This window comes from Phaenicophaeus curvirostris, chromosome 1, assembly GCF_032191515.1.
Source record: "Phaenicophaeus curvirostris isolate KB17595 chromosome 1, BPBGC_Pcur_1.0, whole genome shotgun sequence".
NCBI classification, from domain to species: Eukaryota; Metazoa; Chordata; class Aves; order Cuculiformes; family Cuculidae; genus Phaenicophaeus; species Phaenicophaeus curvirostris.
The window spans coordinates 77,699,010-77,726,227 of record NC_091392.1 but is presented as its reverse complement, the minus strand read 5'-3'; the positions used below and the strand labels follow the sequence as shown (position 1 = coordinate 77,726,227).

Genomic DNA, 27,218 nt, shown 5'->3' with positions numbered 1-27,218 from the left:
TGGGCAGGGACACCTCCCACTAGACCAGGTTACCCAAGGTTACCCCATCCAACCTGGCCTTGAACACCTCCAGGGATGGGGCATCCACAACTTCCCTGGGCAACTTGTTCCAGTGCCTCTCCACTCTCATAGTGAAGAAATTCCTCCTTTTGTCTAGTCTAAATCTGCCCTTCTCCAGTTTATACTATGCCCCTAGTCCTACCACTACAAACCTTTGTAAACAGTCCCTTCCCTCAACATGATTGTCACAATAGGGTGCCTCAAGAGGGCAACACCAACTGTCATATTCAAGTTTAATACTGAACACTGAAGACAAGTGAGTGCAATCTGGAGGAGCAAAGAATCACGGCTTGCAGAGCTACTCAGCTATACCTATACATTTTTATCTTCACTGCTAGTGCAAATACTCTCACAAGTGAATTTTCTTCCCATTGATGCTTCTGTAATGGTTATACTCCATACCAGTATCTGTTTAGGTTTGCTTAGCCTTGTGTTTGTGGGTAAACTTGATACCTCCTTATTACCCAACTGAAAATACTTCATTATCATCCTACAGCCATTGAAGTTACACTGGCAAAAAGCTCTTCCCATGTCAAAAGTGCAAGATCAGACTGTGACGGCCAGGAATAGAGAGCTCAAAGGCTGCTTGTCTAGGACAAATAGTTACAGTGTCATGTGATTAAGGTGACTAGTCACTTACTACAAGTTGTCAGATAGCTAATTCATGATTATGTATTTTGTTACCAGCTATGTGGCCAGTCACAGTCCAGAATCTGCTGTAGTAAGCTCTGTCATACGCAGACACAAATTAAGATGCATAGGCAGCTTAAAAACCACTAAATTACATGTTTACAAATGTATATGTTTTGAAAAGGAGTAGATTTGCAAAAACATTGAATAGTTTCACCCAAATATCCTGTTCATTTAATTAATTATGCAGTCATGAATTATGAATGAATCAAGGAAAATAAAAATATTTGATGCTTACTCTGGTGTAAAATTATTAGTATAGCTTTTAAAATTATTAATTATAGTCTGAAAAAGCTTATGTGAGAGGGAAACACAGCTTGAGACCTACTCATGATCGCCTCACGTATAGGAAAAGGAGCTAAATTCATTCGATTTCTTTGTAAACACATATAATCTAGCCAGCTGCAGGAAGGTATGCTGTACCATGAAACTAGGGGTGCAAATGTACTGACGTTTTAAGCAGGATAGGGCCATAAGTGTATTATTGAATGGATAGGACTAATGAAACAGCTTCACTTGCACTAAGGCTTCAGTGCTGGAGAGGCCTCAGGGGAAACCCTTAACATGAGCACAGAATGTTAAATGCATAGCAGATTTTTTTTCCTGCCCTATGATACAAAGGGAAGAATAGAGGACCTACCCAACATTTTATTATTAAAAGCACTAACCAAAGAAGCATTCTAATATGTAAAAGCAGTGCAATTTCTCTTCAGTGTGGAGAAATATTAGGCTTCAAGAAAACCAGCTAGCACGTAGATCTAAAATAAGCCCTGCTTTGCTTTTCCTACTCACCAGTGAAAATCAGAAGAAAGACTATTCAAGTCAATGAAGTGACATTTATGAAGTTATCGTTGTGATACTGTAAACAAATTCTTTGTGCATCTTTGTGAAGGGGAGGAGAGCAAGGAATGGAAGAATATTGTTTTATCTTATCTATGTGCATGTAGTAGCTAAAGGAAAGGTTTGTCATAGGAACACAAATCAGTGATGAACACATTGCATTTGTTTTGCACAGCCACTAAACTCCAAGTTGGTGTAGAGCATACAATTTTTTTTGTATACTTACATTTGGTAGGTCCAGGCTAATATCAGTCCTCTAGACATTCCCAGAGGAATTAGACTTCTTCACATATGAGGTGAATTTAGTTTGGCAATAGCAATGCATCATGTCACTAATTCTAATTCTCTCCTTGGAGAGCTTTGTTTTTCAACTGTGAAACAAATCAGTACTCCATAATAATTTTTCTAATCAACAAAGCAGAATGCAATAAGTAAATACAACTTTGTTGCTTGAGATCTGAATGTAGGGCTTTCAAAGCACTTGCAGATCAAAAATTTAATAGTATTTAATTATTTGTATGTGAATTTAAGTGCCATATTCTAGTTGTAATTGATTTAGGAGTAAAAAAGGAGCCAGTAAGTGATGTGATAAAGTCAATGGAGCTGTGCAGCATTGCACTAGTCAGTTAATTGACTTTACACGTTTTGTATTAATACTTGTACAATTAGTTAGTTGAGGTGGTAGCCTATGGTGGTGTAAAGCTACCTTTCATGAGAAGCAAAATTTTAAAATATTAATAACAATAAGAATACCTAATTGGAGGAAAAAAATTATGAATAAGGAATCTCAATCTATTCTTCCTGTTAAAAAATATGGCATCTGTAAGGAGCAATGCCAAGTAGTCTTCATGCATGAAGAGTTCTCTGTTGTTATGAAAGCAATCAAGGCAAAAAAGCTTTTGGCAAATAAGCATTCAAGAAAATGGTACATGATGATTCTTACTGCATTAGTTTCCTACTTGGGATAAAAGTGCTCATAATGCCTTCATTATCTTCAGAACAGTAAAAGAATAGAGGTACCTGTCTAGTTGGACAACATAATGTGCAATTTACTTCATATTTATGCTACTATAAAGTTAAACCATCCTGCCTGATCTAGAATGGTAAGCTGAGGTGGTCTGATGAATGCAAAGTAACCCACTGTAGCCTAAGAAACGAGCCAATGATTCATGGTTGGATGCTAGACCTTGCAAACTTGAGCTAACAGATGGAAAGGAAGGAGGGCATCTTCTGGTGCTAATTTCACAAAGGCTGCTATGTTGATGACTACTTGGCTTGGCTTTGCATCAATTCCAATTGTGTGTGCTCCTCAATACCTTAATCCCTGATTTTATATCATTCTTATTTTCTTCCTAACTTGAGATATTTGAAGGCAACAATGAGTCTGCACACAAGAGCCTCATACACACTCCCCAAATGTATTTTCTTCATGCAATAATGTTAGAAGCAGCAAAGAATATGCAAAATCATCAGATTGTGCTCTCTCTCCTCTTTGATTTTCTTTAAATTAGCTTCTCCTGCTTCCCCCTAGTGTAGGTCCGATAGTAGAAGCGTAGGAAGAGAGCAATGAGGCTGAGAATGTAGATGAAGACTGCAATGTTGAAGACATCAGGGAATGGGCATTCTGTGAAGAGGTTGTAGGAAGAATGAGCAGCAATGGCTAAAAAATGGCACTGGAAGAGGGGGAAGAAAAGAAGGAGCCAGATTAGGGATCCTAAATGAGGCATACCCCAACTGATCATTTGGTCCATCATAAAGAGAACAAGATACTAGTAATGTCCTTAAGGCAGAGTAATCAGATTATTACACCCATAATGATTTTGATCTGCATTTTAGCTTAGAGAGAGGAACTACAGATGCTACTGTTATTTATTAATTATTATATATTATATTAATATATATTATATATTATTATATATTATTAATAATATATATTATATATTAATTCTTTTTTTATGTTTTACTAAGTTACCTGTTTCAATACTCTGAAGCAATGAGTTCTACATACTGAAAACATGTTAAATAAAACCTGCTTTCCTGTGCTGTATTTTGCATTACAAATATCTTTTCATTTAATTCAATTCTTCCTTGTTCTGCATTCACCATTCAGTATAAATAAGAATTCTGGACCAGCCTCCAGTGCACCAGTATTTTACACATACCCTAGCTCTTCTCTGTCTTCTGCATTAACTTCATACTTTCAGTTTGCATAACCTCTCTTTGTGTGAAATTAACTCTCCTGCATGCTAACTATAATCATTGTCCTTGTCTGGAATATTGATTTTATGCTGAATCTTTGAAAAAACGTATGGTTGATAGGATTTGTCACCTCTTCAGAGATGAGGGAAAGAAAATCTAAAGAAATTCTCTACAGAAAGTGAAATTCACATGTTTTTCTTTAATTAACCTCTGTTTGCCTTCAGTTAGACATATTCTTCCTATTCAAAGAAGCAGAATTAAGGCTGCTCAGTCACCTGCTCTGTGGAGAATCTAAAGTTTTCCCAAGTTATCACCCTACACCTCTCAAACTCAAGCTGTGTTTTCAGGGCTCAAGAAGGGAAAAGGCTTCTGTATTCAACAAAATAGGGAGTGTTTTTTTTTTTCTCTGCTTCCCATTACAAAGGTGGATGCTCATTAGTTGATATGGTCACTGAAGGCTTCTTACTAGTTTTGTGAGAGTACCATTCAAAACAGGTCACCAATCAGTTCACCTCTCACAGTGGTACATTAGGGCAGCTAAGGACATGGTGACTTCCATCAGCAACAAACATCAAGACCTGAGCCAGTGAGCGGACAGAGACAGGCAGTAGGGACCATCATACCCAGGACACAAAAGTGCAGATGTGAACACATGGAATTAATTACCAGCTGCATGATGGTTAGGTAACGCTTCCACCACAGGTATCGGTGCATCTGTGGTCCCAGGCTGGCCAGGGCGTAATAGCCATACGTGAAGATGTGTACAAAGGAGTTTAGAATCCCAATAAAGAAGGCTGAGGAGTAAAGAAGTCAGGATGAACAAGACGCAAAAACTATTCAAGACTAGCAAACTATTCAGGAATAACCCTGTGATGAGCTCACAGCCACTGTGATGATGCTCTCAAGCTACATCATATCACCCCATGCATGAGCCTTCAATCCAGACACCACCCAGGAAACACATCATATTCTCCCTTCTTGTTTCAGCACATTCCTACCCCATATCTAGTGTTCAGAGACAAAGAAAGAGTTTCAAAGGCAGTGGAGAGAATTCTTCATCTTCTGGCCTAAGCATTTCATACCATTCTGGTGTTGTGATCATATTCTGGTGTTACAACCAACATAGCTTCCCAAAACCGAATACCCAGCATCTTGTGCAGGGCCTACCTAGAGTGATCTTGTATTCAGATTATTCCCTTTCAGTGGGGCAAAAAGGAGAAGCGGTCTGGATACAGACCAGAAAGGGAGCAAGGACTAGGCTGGACACAGTCAGAGCAGGAAACAGAGAACCAGAGTCTGTGCTGCTGCACCAGTCCCAGCTGAATGGGGGCCAAGAGACTGCTGGTCTGGGTAAAGATATACATAGACCTTGTGTAGGTCATGTGTGTTTCTGTTTGGACAAGGAATGACAGGCACAGTCTCACTCTGGACAAGACAGTGAATACAGCAGTCTAAATAGCCAAAAAAGCTGACCAGATGGTATCAACTGAAACACACATGTTTTTCAAACCTTTGGAAATAGGTGATCTTCCTACCTGCCAGTGAGCCCATCTGCACTTTTTATGCTATCTCCACAGCACAAGAACAGCTGAATCATAAGGGGTCTACAAAAGCTTACTTTGCCCTCCAGGCACATATTTGACCCCCAACCACCAGTTGAACAGCATAGTGCCATGATGGTACACATGCAGAAAAGTCACCTGTTCTTGTTTCTTGCGCAGAATAAAGAAAACCTGGAAGAAGCCAGACAAAGGAAAAACTTGAGTTGATGCGTTTTTATGAAAGATTTAACACTAAAAGTCATAAGAATGTTAATTTTGATTCTTAATCTCCCCAAACCAATTTCCTCTACTGTGGATAAAAACTGGTGAAGTTCAACATGTGCAATAGATCTTGTATTATCCAGAATGCAGAAGAGTTTCTTCCACAGGGCTTCAAGTATTTTTACCTTTGGATTCAGGTCCCCAAGTCCAAAGAGGACACATCTAAGCCTCTGGCTGAAGTTCTGTATGGTTTGCAGTTGCTTGGGAATGGTCCTTTTCAGGACATAGGTTAGATGTTTACTGGTACCAGAGGATGATCTACAGAAAAGTGTGGTATTGAATGCCCAAACCCTTCTGGAATTTGCATTAGTAATACTGATTTTGACAGATTAATATGTGTCTGGTCACTGTATTTCAATGTGTACATGCTCACACAAAACACAAAAATTAAACCTGCTTTTCAGAGGCTTGGACCATTAAAAACTGCTTTTGTTGCTGAAGAAAACAGAAAATTAGTCAATGTACTGGCAATAGGCCTAGGAGGGCTCCACATACTGATTCACTTTTTAGACAGTGTTTTGTTAACTTGTCCCCCAAAGAGCATTAGACTGTGAAGTCTTAAACAAGCTAGGATACTAGCTTACTCCTGCTGACCAAGTGAAATGATGGAATCCCCTTGTTAGTTCAGTCAACTATTTATGATGCAGGAGGAGGCCTGAATGCAAGCTATAAAACGGTACTATCTTCAGGTGAGCTTTCAATTTCATGAGACACAAAAGTTTAACACACAACTTTAGGATAACCTGTAGCAGCAAAAATACCATACACATACTCATACTTTTGTAGTTTCTTTGCTCCCCAAGTAACTGCTAGTATTCAGCCAGATAGGCAATGGCAGATCTTGTTTGGCAGCTTTAATCAACTGGTAGCTAAGATTTTGGGAGACCATCTGGAAACAAGCATGCTTAAAGCCTCTCTCCTAGCACTGTGGTTAGGAAGGAATGCCCATCCACAGGGTAAGTGCTGGGGAGTAAGAAGGATATGGAAATGTTGGAACAGGTCCAGAGGAGGGCTACAAGGATGATCTGAGGGCTCAAGCACCTTTCCTATGAGGACAGGCTGAGAGAGTTGGGCTTGTTCAGCCTGGAGAAGAGAAGGCTCAGAGGAGATCTTATAGCAACCTTCCAGTACCTGAAAGGAGCTTACAAGAAAGCTGCAGAGGGACTATTCATAAAGGCTTGTGGTGACAGGATGAGGGGGAATGGGTATAAACTGGAGAAGGGCAGATTTAGACTAGACATTACGAAGAATTTCTTCACCACGAGAGTGGTGAGACGCTGGAATAGGTTGCCCAGGGAAGTTGTGGATGCCCCATCCCTGGAGATGTTTAAGGCCAGGTTGGATGGGGCCTTGGGTAACCTGATCTAGAGGGATGTCTCTTCTCATGGCAGGGGGGTCGGAACTGGATGATCTTTAAGGTCCCTTCTAACCCTAAGTGTTCTATGATTCTATGTGCAGCCACTGGGACAGGGATGGGCAAACGGGATAGCAGTGACTATTTTGTTCAGGAAAGGTGCTGTTCAGGAAGCCTAGCAATATGATACTCAGTGGTAGTGCTGGAATCTTACAGACCGAATGCTGTCAAAACTTAGCATGCTGAAACGGAGTAGATAACAGTATCAGTCATATTCCCACAAACAGGCCGAAGACATGAAAACAGCATTTACTGAAAAGCATCAACCAAATCAATACACGATCAACCGAGGGCATTAGCCTTAGGCACCCTGACCCTTTCTGGCAAGGGAGTGATTTATTTACAACATCAGTCCCGATCTGGAGCCAAGCTGAGTTCTCCTTACCGTATCAAGCAGCTCGATGACTTTGGAGAAGAAGAACCACCAACACACTCTTGCCATCTGCTGGGCAGCACCAGGAAACACTGTTAGACTTCAAAATCACTACTCAACCTCATTGCCTAAGATTTTCAACTGTGCATTATGTGAACGCTGCTCACCTGGTATGTACAGCAAAGTGGAAAAACTTAGGGAATCTAAAAGGGGTGTTGCTTTTTCAGGGTGCAAGCTCAGGAAGGAGAGTTGATCTGAGGGGAAGAAAGGCATGCGTTGTTTCTTTGGCTGGTCAGATGATTGGTTCGCTACGTTGCTTGCTTTTTGGCAAGGCAAGGTGAGCTGCTCAGAAACTGTTTCTAATCTGATGGCAAGTATATGAAGAACTAAAAAGATAATATCCATGCTTGCCTCTGTTCCAGCCTGGTTATATCTGGAGGCAAAGCGTAACGGCTCTGAATTCAATCAGAAAAAACTCATGCAATGTTTAGAAAGCTGAAGCTTGTGGGACACCCTCTGCCCTCCCCGTGATTACCAGACAAGGAATAGTTTCAACTAAATGCCTCTGCTAAAAGAAATGTCAAGATTCATATCATGCAAAATTGAGGATATAAATCCTGATTTTCTTGTTGATAGTGATCACCCAAGATCTTCATATAATAATGGCAAGACTCACATATATTTCAGAGGTTATTTGCAATGTCTATCTTGGACTTCTATCTTCATCATCCTCTCTTAGTGACCAAAGAGGAAAGTTAAATAGCTATATTTACTGACATGATTTGTTTAGAGAACTAAATCAAAGTACAGCTGGTGAAGCAGACAATATAGTGAAGTAGATTTGCAAGCAACAGACTGGAGTAAAAGCCTTAGGCATGCAAATTTATATTTATGAGCAAAACAGTCTGCATACCCACAGGAGGAGCAGGGCCTAAGGAAAGTTTTGGATAGAACTGTACCCTCATTCCAGGTTCACTTTGGCTGTAATCCACTGGCTGGCACAGGTAGCTGTAGTGACCCAAGATCGAAGTTACCAGAAACTGAAATAAAAGAAAAGCGATAGTAAACCATTGTCTGTTCAATACCATCTGTTCCAAAACCAGATGTGCATATCAATGCTGATGTAATAGGGTCTCAGTCTAGTACTCACTGACAGAAAAGAGTACTTCACATCCTCATTAGAATCTGAAAAAGAAAATTTTGTCTGGACATATTTGTAACTCTTTATGTAATCACTGGAGCGCTCAAGAACAAGAATAATGAATTCTAGGTTTCAGAATCTTTCTGAAAGTAAACTGTTTTCCTTTGCAAAGTTCTCATAATTCTCTTTTTTTTTTTTTGGCAGGTTGCATTTGCCTATTAATTGGAAAGCCAAAAACTGGACAAATTAACCAGTATAACTGAAAAATCAAGCATAGACAAGTGATTTTCATACTTGTCCTCAGATGGAGTGGTATTTGATAAAGAAAAGAAGTGCAATTTGCTTTAGCTAGCTGTAACAATTGTCTTATAAACTGAAAGGGAAAATTTGTCAACATCAAAATCTTTCTCAAACCTATTTGGCCATACTCCCTTAAAGACTTCAGTCACTTGCAGAAACTAAGGGAAGGAATGTAAAAGGCTTAAGCATTTAGAAAAGGCAGAAAATAATGATGACACCAAAACTTTTGGCAGTAGGAAGCTACAGCGTACTTGCTGCAGGAAGCTACAGTGTACTTGCTGCTCTTTGAGAAGACTGTAAGTTTGAAAAAACAGTTCTTATTCTCAGAGGTGTGTCCCTTATTAGACAGACCCGAGGCAAAATGAGGAGGTTCCACATCTTCCATACAGCCTGTGCCTTCTGGGGAGAGCTCAACTTTCAACTCCTTCATTCAGGAACCTTTCAGTGTTAATTTTATGAATGAGAGGAATATTGAGAAATGTGAGGAAATGAGGTATGCTTTGGAAATGACACTTTCAACAGGAATATACTGCCCCTCTTCTGGTAAAAACATAGACATGTCCATGTCCCACTTCCTTCACTGGAGCCAACCAGCAAAAGTTATTGAAATGGCTCTGGCTTTCAAACACTTCCTGAATGCTTACCTAGAAGCCAATCTTCTCTCCTTACCTCATAAAACATGTAGCTTGATAATGTCATCACGGAGAGATTGTAGGCAATTTGCAGGCCTTGCAGCTTTAGCGGTTTTCTCTTCTGCATGTAAAGAGGACCCAGTGTCACAACAAAGAGGTAGAAGGAAAAGAGAAGTGTGATTGGAAGTGGAGAGTGCACCATGGGCCACAGGTCTGTCCTTGGATCTGAAAAGCAAAACACCAGCCGAAGTTGGCGTATACCATACACTTTATGGCAGATATATTTAATTACTTCCCTTCAGCATATTCCCTGCAACATGTTCTCTGGCAAAAGGAAAACTGGTATCTCATGCCTGTGCAGTGCCTCCATGGTCCTCATACCGTGGAGCTCCATGTGCCATCTCTGCTAAAAGGCTTTAATATGACATTTGAGTTGGGACTGTAGTACCCAGAAGACTGCTTTGCCAAGCAGCAGTCTTCTGCAGCATGGTAGCGGACAAGCTTTCCCTGTAATGAGCTGGAGCCCTCACCACAGGCTTCAAGACTATCCCACAAATGGACAAAAGAAATAGTTCAAGACATGCATCAAGGCTGCACAGAACAAACCAAACGGTTTCTAGCTCTTCAGGAGTGTATATCTTAACAGCTAAATAATAAAATTGTTCCAATGTCTGGTGCTATTTGCCCCACAATGCTCAGGACTTTTGAAATTCTTCATCCCCTTCATTTTTCTATATACTTATAGGGTGCACTCTCTTAAAAGCATGCCATTTCACTGGGAAATGATGAAACACTCCTGCCTGCTAAAACTGCTCTTCAGTCCTGCAGCAAAGGGAAATTCAACAGATTTTTTGTCATGCCATCACCTCCCAATTCTACTTTAGCCCTGACCCACAGAATGCATTATATCTCCAAAAACATCCCAGTCCCCATTCATACTTTCCTCTCTTATTCCTAATGTGGTCACTGCTCTGCTAAACTCCCTCACCATTTCCTTTTGCTTCCTGACCTGCCAGTACCAAGTGTCAGATCCCTTTCCCTATTCTAGCCCTAAGATCCTTGGCAAAAGTCCTCTATTGAATTTTAGTCCTTTGCTCACTGGTGAGCCCGTGGGTCTCAGGATATTTTTTTCTTAAATTCCAACCCTATGCACATGACTCTTTTAATCCCCATCCCTTCTAAATCTCCCAGTTCTTTACTGTTCCTGTTATGGACCGTGTCAAAAGCTATTTGATAGTCCACTTCGGGATTTAACAGCCCATCAGAAGTCCTGAATCCCAATTTAGACTCTCTTCTGAAATTCAAAACCTGAAACATTTACAGTCTGAGCCCTATGCCCCATGTCCTTCCCCTATCAGAGCCACCACAGGGGCCTGCCATTCCACCTTCATGCTGATTTGTGGCTTTTCTTTAGATTTCTGGGGATCCAACAGAGTCTTGTGGTGACAAACTGGAGCTGCATAACCTCTACCTATTGAAGATCTGAGAACTCCTAATTGCAAAATGTCAAATCTCAAACACTGAGGAGTGGTTTCAGTCAATAATTCATTTGATAATAGGTTTTACTGGCATCACAAGGAGTTTAAACCTCAAAGTATTAACTATTTGGTCTATTAAGCTTTCCCATGACACGTAAATACGCATTAAAAAAATTACTTTAATATTCCAGACTTATCAGGTAATCCTAAGCACAAGGTGCTTCTCATCTGGTCAGAGCCTGTTGTACATAGAACAGGAAGTTGCTGAGAGTTCCCCACAATGGGCAGAGGAAATCAATCCTTACATCTGGGATGTCCCTGAGTTAAATTTCAAGACTTAAAGGAAGTTCATAGTTATGGGGAAGGAAAAGTGAATATCTGCCTAGTGAAAAAAATGTGGGCTCAGATGAGGATAATGTTCCTTCTAGGTTTGCTCTTCATCATCATGCTATTTACGTGGAAATTCCTATTTAAGACAGTAACTCTACATACCTCCACTTTCAAGGACCCAGTTGCAGAATTCCTGAGCTTTCTGCCAAGTCAAAGCCATCACAAGTTCTGCAAATAAATGAAAATTAACATCTCCAGGATCAAATTAACCCCCTTTATCCTAGCCTGGACTGAGTCTTGAATAAGGAGTCTCCTTAGACAAAGGCTCAGGCCTACAGCTAAGAAAAGGAAAATAGTTTGTTTTCTGTAGGAACTGAAATTTTGGACAAGGATTTTTCATGTTTAAAAAAGGAAGAAAGATATTATCTCTTTAAATTCTATTCCCAGATTTCAATATTTTGTTGGTTCCACCTCTAGAAATACTCTGAGTAGCTACATGCGAAATACCAGAGCCAGGAGCTCTTGGTACCATGTTGGGAAATCAGTCAAGTGATATTATTTTCCAAAGAAGTGTAGACACGACATTCATGCGAGGACACACACCAGGTGGCATAACTGCATTCTTCTGCAGGCATCCTTGGCAATTCACAATGCTAGCAGACAGTTTGGGATTAATTCAGTACTGCTGCAACTCCAGAGATGCTAACTGAGTTATGCTGGTTATTTGACTTTCTGAGGCATTAATTTTGTTGTGTTTATCTTGCATATATTCTATACTATAATGTATTGAAGTAGCATACTCATATATTATATGATGCTCTTCATCTTCCATTCTTTCCTTTAGTAGGGAGACCTTTTAAATGACAGTGTTTACCAACTGTACTTTTAACTTTGGACATCTGGGCAAAAGCTATCAAAATTAACAAGGCTTTGCTGTATCCTAATTGCATATAGATTCACCGTGGTGAAGGTAACATGCAACAAAACACTGCTATACCTACACCTCCCTGTCTGCAGACCCGACTGCCTCGCATGCAGCTGCATATACAGTACTATGTTGGTGACAGAAGCATGCTTGCTCATATTTCTCTCCTGCAGTTAATCATTGCAGTCAAACCCCTTTTTGGTGTGTTTCTCTGACACATTCCCCGAGACCCTCAGCACAGGCATGTCTTATATGTATCCTGACACAGAGACACACGGACTTGTAATCTGCACAGAATCTACCAACAGAGGGATTAGACAGTGATTATCAACTGGCTGAGATTCAATCCAGTAGGGATTTCATACTGTTACACGAGCTCAGACAATTCATGCTCATTCCAGCTCACTCCACTCCACTTCATTTCCTTCCCCCAAACCCTCAGCCTGAAATAAATGAGAAAAAATCAGGAAGCAGGAACAGACTTACCCGAGCACTGCACAGGGATGTCCTCAGTAAACAGTCACTGTTCCTCTCCCTCTGGATGAATGCAGCGGGCAGCAAAATAAGAAACTCCAAGAGCATTAAGCTCAGATTTCTTCTTCACAAGTGGGGTGAGTACATCGCCTGCCAGGTCTCACACAGTTATGATGGATCTTGACACCTCGTAAGAGCTTTTATGGTTCAGGGTCTCCCAACAGCACCCACCATAAAAGCAAGTGAACTGCAGGCACTGTGGTGTTGTCTCATAACTTTTCCGGAGCAGAGGTTAGTTACATCACATACTTCTCTCCCTCCCTCTCTTGACTCTCCCCACATGATTTATCAGATTAGGGGACTGGAAAGAGAAGGAAAACAAATGCAGAACAGGACTGGGATTCCACAGGAGTGAACCATTGACCTTTCGTATCACGCCTGGGAGCCTGGCCAAGTAGGAACCAGGCCAGCATTTCTTCTGCAGGTTTCTTAAGGACATAGAATCATAGAATCATAGAATCACCAGGTTGGAAAAGACCTCCAGGACATGTCGCGACAGCTTTTCAAACAGTAAAAGGACAAGACCCTGGAAAACAGTGTGCTTGTAGCACTCCTTCAGCCCATCACAAGGGGCTATCAAGGAACCTATTGTGTGCTCAGAATAAATCCAAACCACAAAATGAGGGAGTGGATACCGATGGAAAGGCCACTCACTCAGTCAGGGAAGGTAGAGCAAACCCAGCTGGAACCACGCCTCTTATCCAGCCTTTGCCCCTGGGGTAGCCACATTTATTTTTTTTAAAGATATATGAAAAATATTTTGAGGAGTTTGACAGCAATACAATTTGCCCCTCTGTGATTTCCAGCAGCCATACCAAAGAAAAAAACACAGAGAGCCTTAGTCAACAGTGACTCAAGTTAGTAGATGCAGTGCATATGATTCAGTCACATGTAGAAGTACCAATTCAGAACACGCACCCTGGCCCCATCCTGGCAAGAAACAATGCAAAGTCAGGTGATAGGGTTCTGCTTGGTTGCCTGAAGCGTACCTGCACCTGGCATGTAGATATGCCCTCTTATTTTTCCATTGGGCACAGTTTATTAGCAGAACTCTGAAAAATATATGGAAGCATCATACCTTGTACCACGACATTGTGTCTGTCATCAGATCATCACAAGCCACTTCTGAAGGGCAGAACACCAAAGATTATCTTTTGAAAGCAGGATAATTAGACATACCATGTGGTGGTTGTTTTTTATTGAAGCATCACTTGCTGATGTTGCTGGACTATTGTACAACTATACTGTGCAACTACTGTTTCCATTACTTGTGGAAACTATGAAAGAAATTAATCACTTCTGGAAAAGTTGATTTAGGGTGTAGGCTTTGCATTTTCTGGGCAGGTGGTCAGAAGGGCAACACAGTTTATATGACTGACCTTAGGTATCATAGTGTGAAGGGGTTGTTGATCCAGGTTGTTCAGATTCAGGGAAACATTTATGGTGAACTTTACTTACCATTTATTTGCAGAGCTTCTTATAAAGACCCTTTCTTGGAGTCTTAATCGCTCATTAACCAACAGGTTTCATTTCTAAAGTTTCGATGCCCAAGTCCTTAAAAGTTTTGGTGATTGATCCATGTGAATTAAAGGATTCCCTTTAATTAACTCCAGCCCTTTCTATCTGTCTGTTATGTGTAGATGGGGTTGTGTTTTATTACTGCTATCTGTTAACTTTAAATAATGTTTGTTGAGCTATTTATAGTGATGTTTAAGACTCAGAACTACAGACACAAACTTTTCCATCAAATATTTTTAGCCTGAGTGGTGGTGCAACCCTACCTTGGACCATTTGCTTATCCAGAGTAAGTCAGGCACACTGGGGGAAATCTTCTCCATTATAAAAATGCCATGACTCCAAGTGTTAAGGCACTTGCCTAAACGTGCTTGAAACTGCTTTGCTTGGGAATGGTCCCCTGTGCACTGAGAGAGGGACTGATGATCAGTCACCTCCTGGCAGCCTGGTATGCCCACTACCTGGATCAGAGCAATGATACCAAAACTGTACTATCTGGAAAGTACTGGAATCATACAGTTGGTGGAGAGTACCATGGTTACCTAACATGAGCTGTAGCGACAAATACTGACCAATCATCCACTACCCTCTAAACAGCACTTCTAAATAAGACCTCTTGAGCTCTCCAGGGCCACAGTGGGCTGCACACAGCATCTCCCTCTGAACTGAGACACCTTTGAGGATCATCTACTAACGCAAGACTGAGGACTAGGGTGAGGTTACACTTCTCGCGACTCAGTGATTGCCTGCTGAGGATGCTGATGCGTTGAAGATGAATATTTCAGTAATCTTGAGAGGAGTGAAATTTTGGCCAGGTGTCTCTGTGTATTCAGATCCATCAACCTCTGTATGTGTGTGTATGTGTCTCATGTGTGTGAATAGATTAAACTTTGTAGTAAGCATTGTGTGAACCTTGCTGTTTCTTGAACCCATAAACAAGTTGCTGATTTGATTCTAGCAAATCATGTTAAATCACTTTGAATCACGTAGCTAATCAACTGATGATTAAGACTTAATAGAAATAAAATACTTCAGTTTGGTGATTTGCCTCAATAAATCCTAAACTGCTCTTAAATCAAAGTCTGGAAAAAATTCTATCCATGCCAGCCTGGCAAAAAAAAAAAAAATAGCTGAAGTGAATTTTCACAAACATATTTTATTTGGGGCAAAGTATTTCATTGCTAACAAAATTAAAATTAATTTAAAGAAAAGTACCACAAAGCACGTTTCATTTTGTAAAATCTGCCCTGTTCCCGCACTATTCCTAGTGGTACTGCTGCAGATGTTCACTACCATGGCTGGCAGATGGAGAGATGACTCACTAACACAGTACTTCTGCCCTTTGATGGATGTTGGTGCAAATGTGAGGGCAGATCTATGGGGATCACACACAAAAGATGTTGGGACTTTCAGTTTTAGCAAAAACTCAGTAGAAAAAAAATGTTTCTCCTTCACAGAAATAGTTGTGGAGGAGTTCTGAATACCAAAGTGAATTGAATTTTTCATTCAGTGACTTGTCAAGAAAAGAGTATTACAGGAACATGGATTGCAGCCATAGTAATAAACAACTAAATTTTGTACCATATGCGACAGCTCAGAAAATACAATCCCAGATTTAAAAGATTGCTGTTTTAAAACCTGCCTCTCGCCTGCTCATAACATGTGTGTTTGCCACAGAATAGTTATCAGTAACAAATACCAACAGTGAAACACCTTTGACAGCTTCTAGCCAATGACATTTTTGTTATTTGGTTCTCTTATTCCTGCTCCTTCCAAACAAAACTGTGCTAAAACCACAAATCAACAAAACAGACCTGTTTCAATACTTGAGAAAGGAGCCATAAGCTATCTTTTTCTGGATATCTATACCACGGTGATGCTCTCTACACCACAACACAGGCTTATCAGATCTGTGCTTTGCTTAACCTACCTACACTTCATATGAAGGAGATGTACTGTGGTACACATCTGAAGTCCAAAACCTAATCTTTCTAACCTCATCTCTTGTGGCAATGTCATTTGTAGCTGTGAGCAATTTAACTTGTTTTCTTGCAAAATAAGATCAAAATTACCTACCCACCTAAAAAGTGTCTTGAATATAGATAAAATGGCTTGAAATATAGGAACTACTTCTTGCTATAAATCAAGATGTTATATCAAATTTAATTTTTACTTCTCCAATCTTTAAACCATTATTATGTCAATATTTCACTTCTCCACTTAATCCAAGCCATGCTGTACAGGGCAGGCACATCTTAGATCTGATACCTCATTTAAGTTCATATCCACAGTGTTACAAAGGTATAAACCACACTCACACAATAAGCAACAACAAATCGGCCTGAAAGAAAGGGTTACTCAGATAAGTTTACTAATCAAGCATACTGACTTTCTTTAGTAGCTCTGAAACTGCAGGGGTGCAGAGCTTGATAGTGAAAACTATGATCAAGACAAGATCTTTTCTGCAGCGGAACACACCTTCAAGTATAATTGCCAGCTTACTGATGTCAACAAAACACCAACTAATTGCAGGAGGAATTTCAACCTGTGTTGAAGGATATTGAACCAGTCAAGGCACTACAACTTTAACTACCAGCACACATTTAGAGATCTCAGGTGGCCAGACACCTTGTAAAACTTGCAGATACCTGGCCCTCACAAAACTTGAATGGCATCGAATTCACTTCATAAGCAATTCAGCTGAACCAAACCTTGCAAGTGTTTTCTGTTTGCAGATATTCATATGCAGTATTTTATATGCAGATATTTGAAATTACTTGTAACATATGTACGAAACTTATGTCACCTGACCGGGGATGGAGTCCAAAGGAAGATGCACACTGCTAGTTTACCCAGGGAAGTTGTGGCTAACCCATCCCTGCAAATGTTCAAGGCCAGGTTGGATGGGGCCTTGAGCAGCCTGGTCTGGTGGGAGGTGTCCCTACCCATGGCAGGGGGTTGGAAATAGATGATCATTAAGGTCCCTTCCAACTCAAACCTTTCTAAGATTCTATAATTTTAGGTGGCACTTTCCTGAGCAGCTTCATCTGGTGTGGAGGGTCCTAGAGCTGGAGAAAGGCTTCAGTGAGATGTAAATGTCAGAACTGCAGTTGCCACAGCATTGGATGGAAGGCAAAAAAGCCCAAATCTCTCATTCAGCTCAGATTACATCTATGCTCTTGCTAAATAAAGTCCACAACCAATTATAAAGTGACAAACCTCTTAGGGGAAGTGTACCCAAGGCATGAGAAGTTCAAGAGCAGGGTTAGATTGTCAATGCTACCAAGAGATGAAACACTGCCTTTCTCCTTGGCAAGACTGTCCTCCAAAGAAAGATCTGAATTTCTGAAACGGTATCTTCATGACCATATTTGTCAAGAGAGGTTTGTGTAATCCTCCCTGCCTTGTGCTCTTTAACAATCACATCAACTTTCAATTGCTAACCACAGAAATAAATAACAGCTGTTTTTATTCATATTCTTTCAATAATGGGTAACATAATAATAGATGTTTTTACAGCAATAGGACTTTCTACAGAATAATAATTGAACGACTCTGTTTGTTTTGCTAATATGTAATTACTACCTCAAATATGTTTCTGGAGAAATACAGTGGTTTTAGGTAACAATCAACCATTACTAAAACACTTTGAAAGCCCGAGCAAACTTTTCAGTATATTTGGGTCTAGTCCAAAAAACCCTTGTGTATGAAAAATTCCAAACTGATATGTACCTGGAGCAAACAGAAGCCCTTAAAATGCACAGTGAAGCAGCTGAAGGAAGAAGCTCCTTTTGGCACAGCAATTCTGTTCCTTTGTTGCCTCCCTTTTACACCATGCCATCAATTGCACAGACCTCGGAAAGTTTACCACAGATTATAGGAAGAAAGATTTTGGCAGAGGTACTGAGCAGTATGTCTTTGTGCACAGGACTGGAAGATTACAACAACTCTTGTGTAAACTATGGTCTTAAAAACCAGAATTTTAATTTCACCAGCATAGCTTTTTCAATGTAATTATTCTGCGTACAATATATGAAGTACAGTCTGTGGTCTCAGAAGAGTCATTCAGTCTCTCTATGCTTTAGTGTCCAAATCTGTAAAACAGAAGGAAAACTTGCCTATCCCACAGGAGTGGGGTGAAGGTGACCTGCAGTTAATGTACAACCATCAGTGATATTCCGTCAGTCCGGATACCAGACCAGGGTTCTTCTCTGGCTCTGAGACTGTTATCTTTGTGACCACAAGATACTTAAATTTACGTGGCTACATATAGATGTCTACAACTGATTTAGCTTCTACTATAGTTAGGGGAGCTCTAAGAACTGATTCAGCTACCAGTAGATAGGTACCTAATGGTATTTGGGGTGCCCTAATGTGTCTTACCTGACCTCCCACTGCTTCAGCAGAAAAAGGATTCCTGCAGGTTCTGTGCCATATCTGTGAGCTCCACACAGATAGCAGACCTACCTTAAGGCACCTCCAGCAGCACTAGATACCTATGTGTTGCCATCTGAATTGAGTCCCCTTTGCATCTATACTCATCTTTTATCAATCTTGCCTGCTTACTGGGTCAGTTCTTTGAGGTAAAACAATCTTCTCTCATCAGTCTTAGCTGTGGGAGCCTGAAACTGCCCTGTCTCCAAAAGTGCATTCCCAAACAACGTATATGCCTAGAGAACTCGGAAACTTTTGACTTTCATCTCAAAATCTACTGACCGTTCACGATGGCTTGAATCATTATTGTTCCAAAGTTGGGCTGTGAATGGCAAGGAGAAGTGACTTAATGCTGATTCCAAACATCATTCAAAAAACTCCCAGAATTTAGCTGAAAAATATGTCTTGATCAATTGTGTAATAATGGCCTGTTATAAACAAAACTGCAGACTTCAAGGATAGTGATAGCAACAAGGGGTTTATGCTAATATCTTGACCAGAAGTGAGAAGCCAAAAGAAAGAAAAGGTAGAACCGATCAGCTTTCATTTAGACATTAGGTTGGGGATCATCTCAACTAGATTTATACGTTCAATTCTGAATTAGTGACTCCAAAACCCAGGAATAATTGCACATATAATAATAATATGGTAATCTAGTGTCCTACTTATCTGCCATAACTTCGATGTCAGTCTTAGAAAGGAGTTGTCCTCTGGATTTGCCGCTCTCTCTCCATTTGCGGTAGTAGGAGTCACTGATGATGAACTCTGTATCAGAGCAATAAAACTGGGGGGAGGAATCCCAAGCCAAGGAATGCTTTTTCTCATCCTAGAGCTCTACAATGCACACAGAATGAACTAGCTTATTCAAAGCCTCTGATATAAGCTGCATATAGGTCTCCAAAACCAGACCTTATGGAATTTACAATATGCATGAGACATAGGCAGAACATTACAGCTAACTACTGCTGTCACTTCTATTGTATCCACATTATAAGACTACAGTGCTGTGGCTGTCTGATCCAAAATGCTGAGTGACCCCACTCTCTTGTTTTCCCATCTGAAATCAAAGGAATACAAAACCCTTACAAACCTCTCTTCTTTTGAGAATTTTCCTCTTCCATTTCACTCCCACACAAAACCATCACCAGCACTGGCTGAGAAATTAATTCTCACCAGCTGATCCTGTTGAAGGGAAAGTACGTAGTAATACTTGCCACTGAGCATCCCTTGCCACTGGAGAAAGGATATTTTTATTCATCTGTACCCTACCTTCTGGTATTGCTCTACTACGTGCACCAAGCTGATCAAACATGCTATATTATGTTAGATGTTACTTCAGAGGCTGAAGAGAGCTATAAATGGGTTCCCACTACGGGAAAGGTGATGCAATTAAAATACTGGCATTAGAAGCATGTCGTGTGTATTCTTGATTTGAAATCAGATGCTCTGAATTACCTCACCAACATCTGTCATCATCATGGAGATTCTGAAAAATCTAAGACATCTAAGGCATTGTCTAAGGCTAAGGCATTGGGCAATGGTTTTAACAACATACTTAATCTTTTAGTTACCCCTGAAATGCTCAAGCAGTTGGACTACATAATCATTGTAGTTCTCTACCAAATGAACTATTCTATTCTATTCTATTCTATTCTATTCTATTCTATTCTATTCTATTCTATTCTATTCTATTCTATTCTATTCTATTCTATTCTATTCTATTCTATTCTATTCTATTCTGTCCCATTCCGTCCCATTCCGTCCCATTCCGTCCCATTCCGTCCCATTCCATCTCTCCCTCTTCTTGTTCACCTGGCAGATATCCATATCACCTTCCCTCTGCAAAGATGTCTACATCAAATTAGTCTTACTAAATCTACCTGTGATCTCCTTTTGTTTCAGCCCTACACCTGGAGAAACTGCTTCACAGAAACTGGTATGGCTACTGTCTCATTCCTTTTCATCTTCACATCTTTCCCTCTAATTATGCCTGCAAACCACCAGCATGTAGTAGTCAGCAGGCAATGGCTAAACCAGGATGTCTCCTTAACTCTTACCATTTTACGTTCTATTCCTATTTTGCCTACTTCTACCTTTATCCTGCCCATGTCTGCAAAACACTTGATTGTGTCTAACATGCAGACTGCAGGCTCTGCAGGGTCCAATTCGCTTTACAGTGACTACCAAAATACTTATAGTAGGAATTAAAATGGAGGATGTAAAATCCTCTTTCCTTTTTTGTCTGATACATCTGCTCCCAGTGGACTAGAAGCCAAATAAAGCAAATATTTGTAGGAACCAGAAAATTAACAATTCAACTTTCCATCTTCTAATGGTGGATTGCGTAGCCAATAGGTATACATAATGTTCTGATCTCTGTCCCTGTGACGCAATTACCATTTAGAAAACAGCAGACATCTTCCTGAAATGTCTTACATTTACAATAGCAAAAAAAGATTCAGTTTTGTTAAGGTCCATTCTTTATCTCTGCACAGCCTATGTGAAATAGAAGACTTCGCCTTACGTTAATATAACAAAAGGCATAAGACATGAAATCTTCACTGGGGCAACATTATTTCCTTCAAACTGAAAGAACGGCCACTTTCTTACTGGGAAGTATGTATTTTTTTAACATGCAAACTTCACAGAAATGAAAACAGTGTGGATGATGACTAGGGGAAAAAATGCTATTTACCTTTCATTTATTGCAGAAAAAACATGCAACTGTGACTCGAGTCCTGATATTCTCTTCAGGGTAGTGGTGAGTAAGTCAGTAACTGGAAAGGCAAACAGCTGCAGAGCTGCATCATAGAAGTGAGTGACGCGAATACTTTGTAACCCCCGGAGGTGTTATGAAGGTTATTTACTATTTACATATACTTGAAGACCTACAGATAAAAGACAATATGTTCACGGGAAGCATGATTAATACCACTGTTGATGCTGGCCAGTACAGTCTTCATAAACATGACAGCAAATTTGCCAGAGTAACATGCAGGAATTTTGCCTCCTCCTGCTACAATATTGCAGAGGAATGAGAAACCTACTGCTTTTTGTTCCCTGCAATAGTATCGCGTACTAGTTAACCGAGTCTAGAGCCTTGTCGTATTTACAGGCTGTAAGCGAAAACCTGAGTGATGATGTAGACTATGAATCTTGCTTTTGTAGCCCAGTATACTTCAAGCTGCAATATATTTCAGCCTTCCTTCCCATCTTAACTACCATAAGAAGTTTGAAACTGATGCACTCAGGATTGTACATGCTCCCGGGCTTGCCATTTTGTCCTTGTTGCCCTTCAATGCTTTGGAACACAATTTTCTATATACTAGTAAAGGAAAAACACTCCTAATGATAGCATATGCCTCTAATTGGAAGTCAACACACTACCCTCCTGAGAAGAATATGCTGATTTTTGCCACAGGAGATACAATGCAGTACAAAGCAGACACTGACGTTGGAAAGAAAGACCATTTCTGAGTATGCAGATCACATGCCTCTCTCTCATTTGTTTGTTAGAAAAATGGATGGTGTGCAACTTGTTCCCTTCATGTCTAACTTATCAAGGAAGTCTTCCAAATAGCCTTCTGTCATGAAGTGATATAGACAATTAAAAAATTATATAATGACTGTATAGCTAGCAATACCCAAACTATGATATAACAAAAGTAGGGAGAAGAAGAAAGACCTGTTTTTGCAAAAAATATTCACATGGCTCATAGGCTTACTTAAGACTAAAGGGATTTTGCATTTAAATTAGAATAACATGCTGAGCCCCAGGATGATAGGCCCATAGTAAGTAATGCAGAAGCACAGATTTATCCCTGCATAAGCATATACAAAGGACTCAGGACTCTGCTGCATGAAAACATGCTGCCAGTATAAGCAGTCATCAGGCTGGTTTGTGCAATGTCATAATTGCTCTCCATATAATTCATCAGTAGGTCCCTCCCACCCGACTTACAAATAGATAGCTTTGGGATTTTACAGCCTCAGCTGCTTAGCCTTGTTCAGCAGGAGTAATAGCTTAGCCAAACAACAGCCATCACAGAAAAATGTGACATCTATGTGCTTGCAATTGTATTCGGGGAAGCTAGAGATACATCAAGAGAATTCACTCATCAGTAGAGGGGAGGCAAGAAGGTTTCCAACCCTATAAGAGGCACTGGTTAGTCATAAAGAGGATAGAGCAATTGTTGTCCTAAATTAATAGAATAACTTGTCCCTTGTTAGTATCAGGAAATCACTTCTGTTGGGTCCCTTTTATATCAGTTAAATGGATTATCAGAGAGATCATGTAGATCTCAGGCAAACATTCATTCCCTGTGAGGTACCTGGAAGTCAGCTGTGGATGACAGGGCTTAGTTGTGGACTAGAGACTTGTGCCAGTTATTATATTAGATGAACAGGTTTTCTTGCTATGTAGCCATGAGCTTTTATTTCTCTCAGATATCACAGTTGTCTTCTGTACCTGGTAAATTAAGCAACAGCATCTGCTGCAAAAATAATCTATTTAAGAAGTTTGTGTAAGTTGGCTTAGCAATAACAACAGGGTGCCCTGCAACTGGGCTAATAGGCTAAACAAAGGAAGATTTTTTTACCATAACCAACTATTACTTAACAGGATGGTAGGATTTTTCCTATTCTCCACAGAATTTTTTAAACTGGGTGTGATTTCCAGTAGGTCACTGGATTTCACCTCACTGGACAGCAACTGAAGACACTGAACTTGCCTCCAAACATAGCTACAAATAGGTGTGTGAATACACATAACACAACAAGTGACTGTTTCCAAGCTCATGGCTGCAGATCACTAGAATTTCCACTGTGAATCATGAGTAGGAATGTTTGAAGAGTTTTGGCACAATTTGTACCAAACTCATACAACTGACATATCACCTGGACAGGATAGAGAAGTCCAATAAGGAAAGCCAAAGGAAAGCAATAAATGAGTGCATGAAAAGATGAGGAAGTTCTTTTTTACTTTACCTGACCAGTTTCAACAAGGTAGATACTCCCCTGACTGATAAGTGGAGATAAGAGGAAGAGGATACGTCTTACAGTAACATTCACTTCCAATAATATAATTTTCTGACTTTAATGTCTACCTCAAAAGAATTTTGCCCTCTTCTGATATCACTTCTTCCATTGCCCATGGTCACACAGAGATTTATGTGTAGATTCTGCTTATACATCCCCTCAATCTCCTATCTTCCAGAATGACGTTTTCCAGTCTGCTCAAGCTTTCCTCCCTGACTCTTCATTCCCTCAATATATAGCATTTCAGTTGTTTTCTTCTGAAGCCTCTCAAATTTGCCTATTTCTTCACTAAAACAGTGACCAGTGATGAATCCCACTGCCTAATAAAGAACACCTAAGTGGAAAAAAAGAGTGGAATGATTTATCTAACTTCAATCGCTTCTGATACTCCTCACTTTCTTATATATATTGCTCTTATCAACAATGTTTAATAAATCACTGACTCCCTTAAAGATGTAGTAGAATGCTGAGATTGAGACTGTTGAGATGCACTGTCTGGGGATTCAAGATCCTGATTATACCATGTCAGTTCAGTCCACTACAGCCCACAGCTTTCAGTTATTCCTATGTGAGCTTTTGCTCTTTCACTTGTATCACTCCTAAAAAATGAGTATAACTTCCTGATAGGCAATCTGTGAGCCTTATTAGCTCACTAATTTTTGCACAGTATTTTGAGGGCCTTCCATTTAGAGGCACTGTGTAACGACCACTGTCTCTGTTACCACTGGTGTTTAATATATACACATATTCCTATTGCTGTTATACCAAGCAGGAATAATTCCCTCTCTTTCCCTCTCCAGTAGTTTTTTTGTTTCATTAGCAATTTCCATTTAATACTATCTAAAACACAGGAATCTTTACCTTCACATCCTCTAAAACATATTTCTTTCTGTTCTTCACCTGCAGTACTCAGCTCCTTTTGAGAACAAGCTTGAGAAGAAAGAAGGTAGTGAAAATGGTATAGAAGTCCAGCCTTGAGAGGTATAAGTTTGTATCATATTTATCTTAGAAATGAAGCTACGTTTGAGAGTATTATTCTTAATATTAGTGAATATTTGTAATTATCGAAAAAAACCACCAAAACAATCGAAAACCAAAACAAATGACCAAACAACCCTCTTGGAATTAATAAGTTACTATCTTGTACTTTGTGCAAGACAAATAAATCTCTGCTGGGCCACTTAAACGCTACAACGTTTAACGCATGTTAAACGCTACAAGATCAGCCTGGCAGGTTGGTATGCTCCTTTAAAAGGACTGAAAGGAGGATGATTGGCGTGACCAGCAGGTCCAGGGAGGCTATTCTCCCTCTGTACTCGGCACTGGTGAGACCTCTCCTTGAATACTGTGTTCAGTTCTGGGCCCCTCACCACAAGAAGGATGTTGAGGCTCTGGAGCGAGACCAGAGAAGAGCAATGAAGCTGGTGAAGGGGCTGGAGAACTGGCCTTATGAGGAACGGCTGAGAGACCTGGGGTTGTTTAACCTTGAGAAGAGGAGGCTGAGGGGAGACCTCATTGCTCTCTCCAACTACCTGAAAGGAGGTTGTAGAGACGAGGTTGCTGGCCTCTTCTCCCAAGTGGCAGGGGACAGGACAAGAGGGAATGGCCTCAAGCCCCACCAGGGGAGATTTAGGTTGGACATGAGGAAAAAATTTTTCCCACAAAGGGTCATTGGGCACTGGAACAGGCTGCCCAGGGAGGTGGTTGATTCGCCTTCCCTGGAGGTGTTTAAGGCATGGGTGGACGAGGTGCTGAGGGGCATGGTTTAGTGTTTTATAGGAATGGTTGGACTCGATGATCTGGTGGGTCTCTTGCAACCTGGTTATTCTATGATTCTATGATTCTATGATGCTGATCAGCTAACACCTTCAAATTTGCCAGGGATGTGATGCCAACCAGGCAACGGCCTGTGCACACAGACCTAGCAGAAAATGTAGTGGTAAAGCTTGGGAATAAGGCTACACACCATGAGCTTTTCTCTTTTTTAACCTCAGTGGTTTTCAGACTAACAGAAAATTGCCACTGACATCTTTGACCTCTGCAGAATTTCCATTTCTCTCGAGTGAGCAAAGTAGCAGGCCAAATCTATAAACAGAAGTCATTATGCAATTTATTAAGACTGGAACAAGTAGCATCAGGAACTGTTACAGGGACAGATCCTCATATGTATATATATATATTTCTACCACTAGAGGACTGTAATGTGCTGTATATTTAACAAAATTCACATCATCTGTCAGAGTGGCACAACAGTACCCTGAGGTCAAATTAAGCAACTATTCAGTGGTTTAATACGATCATAAGAGAGGGCTTTTAATAATCAAACCAGATGCTATTTATGCACATGAGCAACTTCCCTCACCTCTCTTTAAAACTCATAGTCTGATCTCTTGTGTAATATCACTCACATTGGGATCTGCTAAACAGACACCCTGCCAGTTAGGAATGAACATTAAGTAAAGATTAAATATTCACCTATTCACCTATAATATGTTTGAGCATTAAATTTGAATGCACAGCAACACCTGACATCTTTTCTGTTGTTTGTAGTCTGAAAAAAGAATATCTCACTTATACACAAAGGTTATACTTAAAGCTATTAGAGTAATATCTTTTTCTTCTAAAACAATCATGAGATGGCTATTTCCAAAACAACAGGATGGAGCACTCAGACTGGTTGTTTTCTATTCCTGACATCCTCCAGGCTGCACTCCAGGTCTAACAGTTACTCTGTTACAAACTGGACATACTACATGGGTAAAGTTACTGACATTTCACCATATTCATTTCAGAACTCCTGCTTCACCCTGAATGGCATAATTCTTCATAAATCAAAAGTTTCACTGGAGGTGTTTGCAGAGGAAGGTGAGAGATGGCAGCAGGAATCAATTCCTGAAATAAGATTCACCTCATCTAAGCTTACCCATCTGAAAGTTAGATGTCTTCAGCAAACCCACAACCAGTGGAGACATACTCTGTTATTAGGAGATGAGTCACCATGCCTATCTGTCAGATCTACCATAGGGCAGCCTGAATCACTCATTAGCCAGTGCCTAGCTTTTTTTACTAACAAAAGAAAAAGCCTAGACAATTAACTCAGACTGTATTCCTAAGTATTAGGTAGATCAAATCAGTCAAAATGTCCCTTTCACTGCCTCCAGTCTTGTATATCAACAGCACTACCAAAAATACACAGGTCTGAAGCTCTCTGCTTAGGGCTCTGTGCAGTAATTTCTCTCTGTGGAGCGTAATGCAAAGCAAGCAAAGTCTAGTGTAAAATAAAGGAGAAGCATTGACTGGTTGATACTTCTCCCTCACTTCTGTGGGTGTCTGACTATACAAAACGTGGGAGCCAGACTTACCCACAGTTCCTAGGTGAGTCCTCTAGCAGTTGACTGAATGCATAACGAAAAGGCATGATTTTGAGATCCCCATAGCAGGCACTGTGCTTTTTCCCCTGCTTTGCTTTTCCTGCTTGTGTGGCACATCCACC

At 40.3% G+C, this 27,218-nt stretch overlaps 1 protein-coding gene across 1 annotated transcript; it reads right to left on the bottom strand.

The window, feature by feature from the left end:
* Positions 1-193: 193 nt before the first annotated feature.
* LOC138723873 (very long chain fatty acid elongase 4-like) lies at positions 194-13,587 on the bottom strand. The gene is made up of 9 exons (XM_069863312.1): positions 13,218-13,587; positions 12,692-13,167; positions 11,443-11,508; positions 9,510-9,697; positions 8,359-8,439; positions 7,412-7,468; positions 5,408-5,522; positions 4,456-4,583; positions 194-3,263 (listed from the first exon to the last, which is right to left on the bottom strand). Exons 3-9 carry the CDS (start codon positions 11,498-11,500, stop codon positions 3,093-3,095), a joined length of 798 nt encoding a protein of 265 aa, XP_069719413.1. The 5' UTR covers positions 11,501-11,508; positions 12,692-13,167; positions 13,218-13,587; the 3' UTR covers positions 194-3,092.
* Between the last annotated feature and the right edge of the window lie 13,631 nt (positions 13,588-27,218).

Coding starts and splice junctions, on each gene's coding strand:
- LOC138723873 (XM_069863312.1), bottom strand. CDS start 11,500: ATGGCTTTGACTTGGCAGAAAGCTCAGGAATTCTGCAACTGGGTCCTT. Junction 7,469..8,358: donor AAAGTGAACCTGGAATGAGG/GTACAGTTCTAT, acceptor GCTGCCCAGCAG/ATGGCAAGAGTGTGTTGGTG. Junction 4,584..5,407: donor ATATGTGCCTGGAGGGCAAA/GTAAGCTTTTGT, acceptor TTTACTCCTCAG/CCTTCTTTATTGGGATTCTA.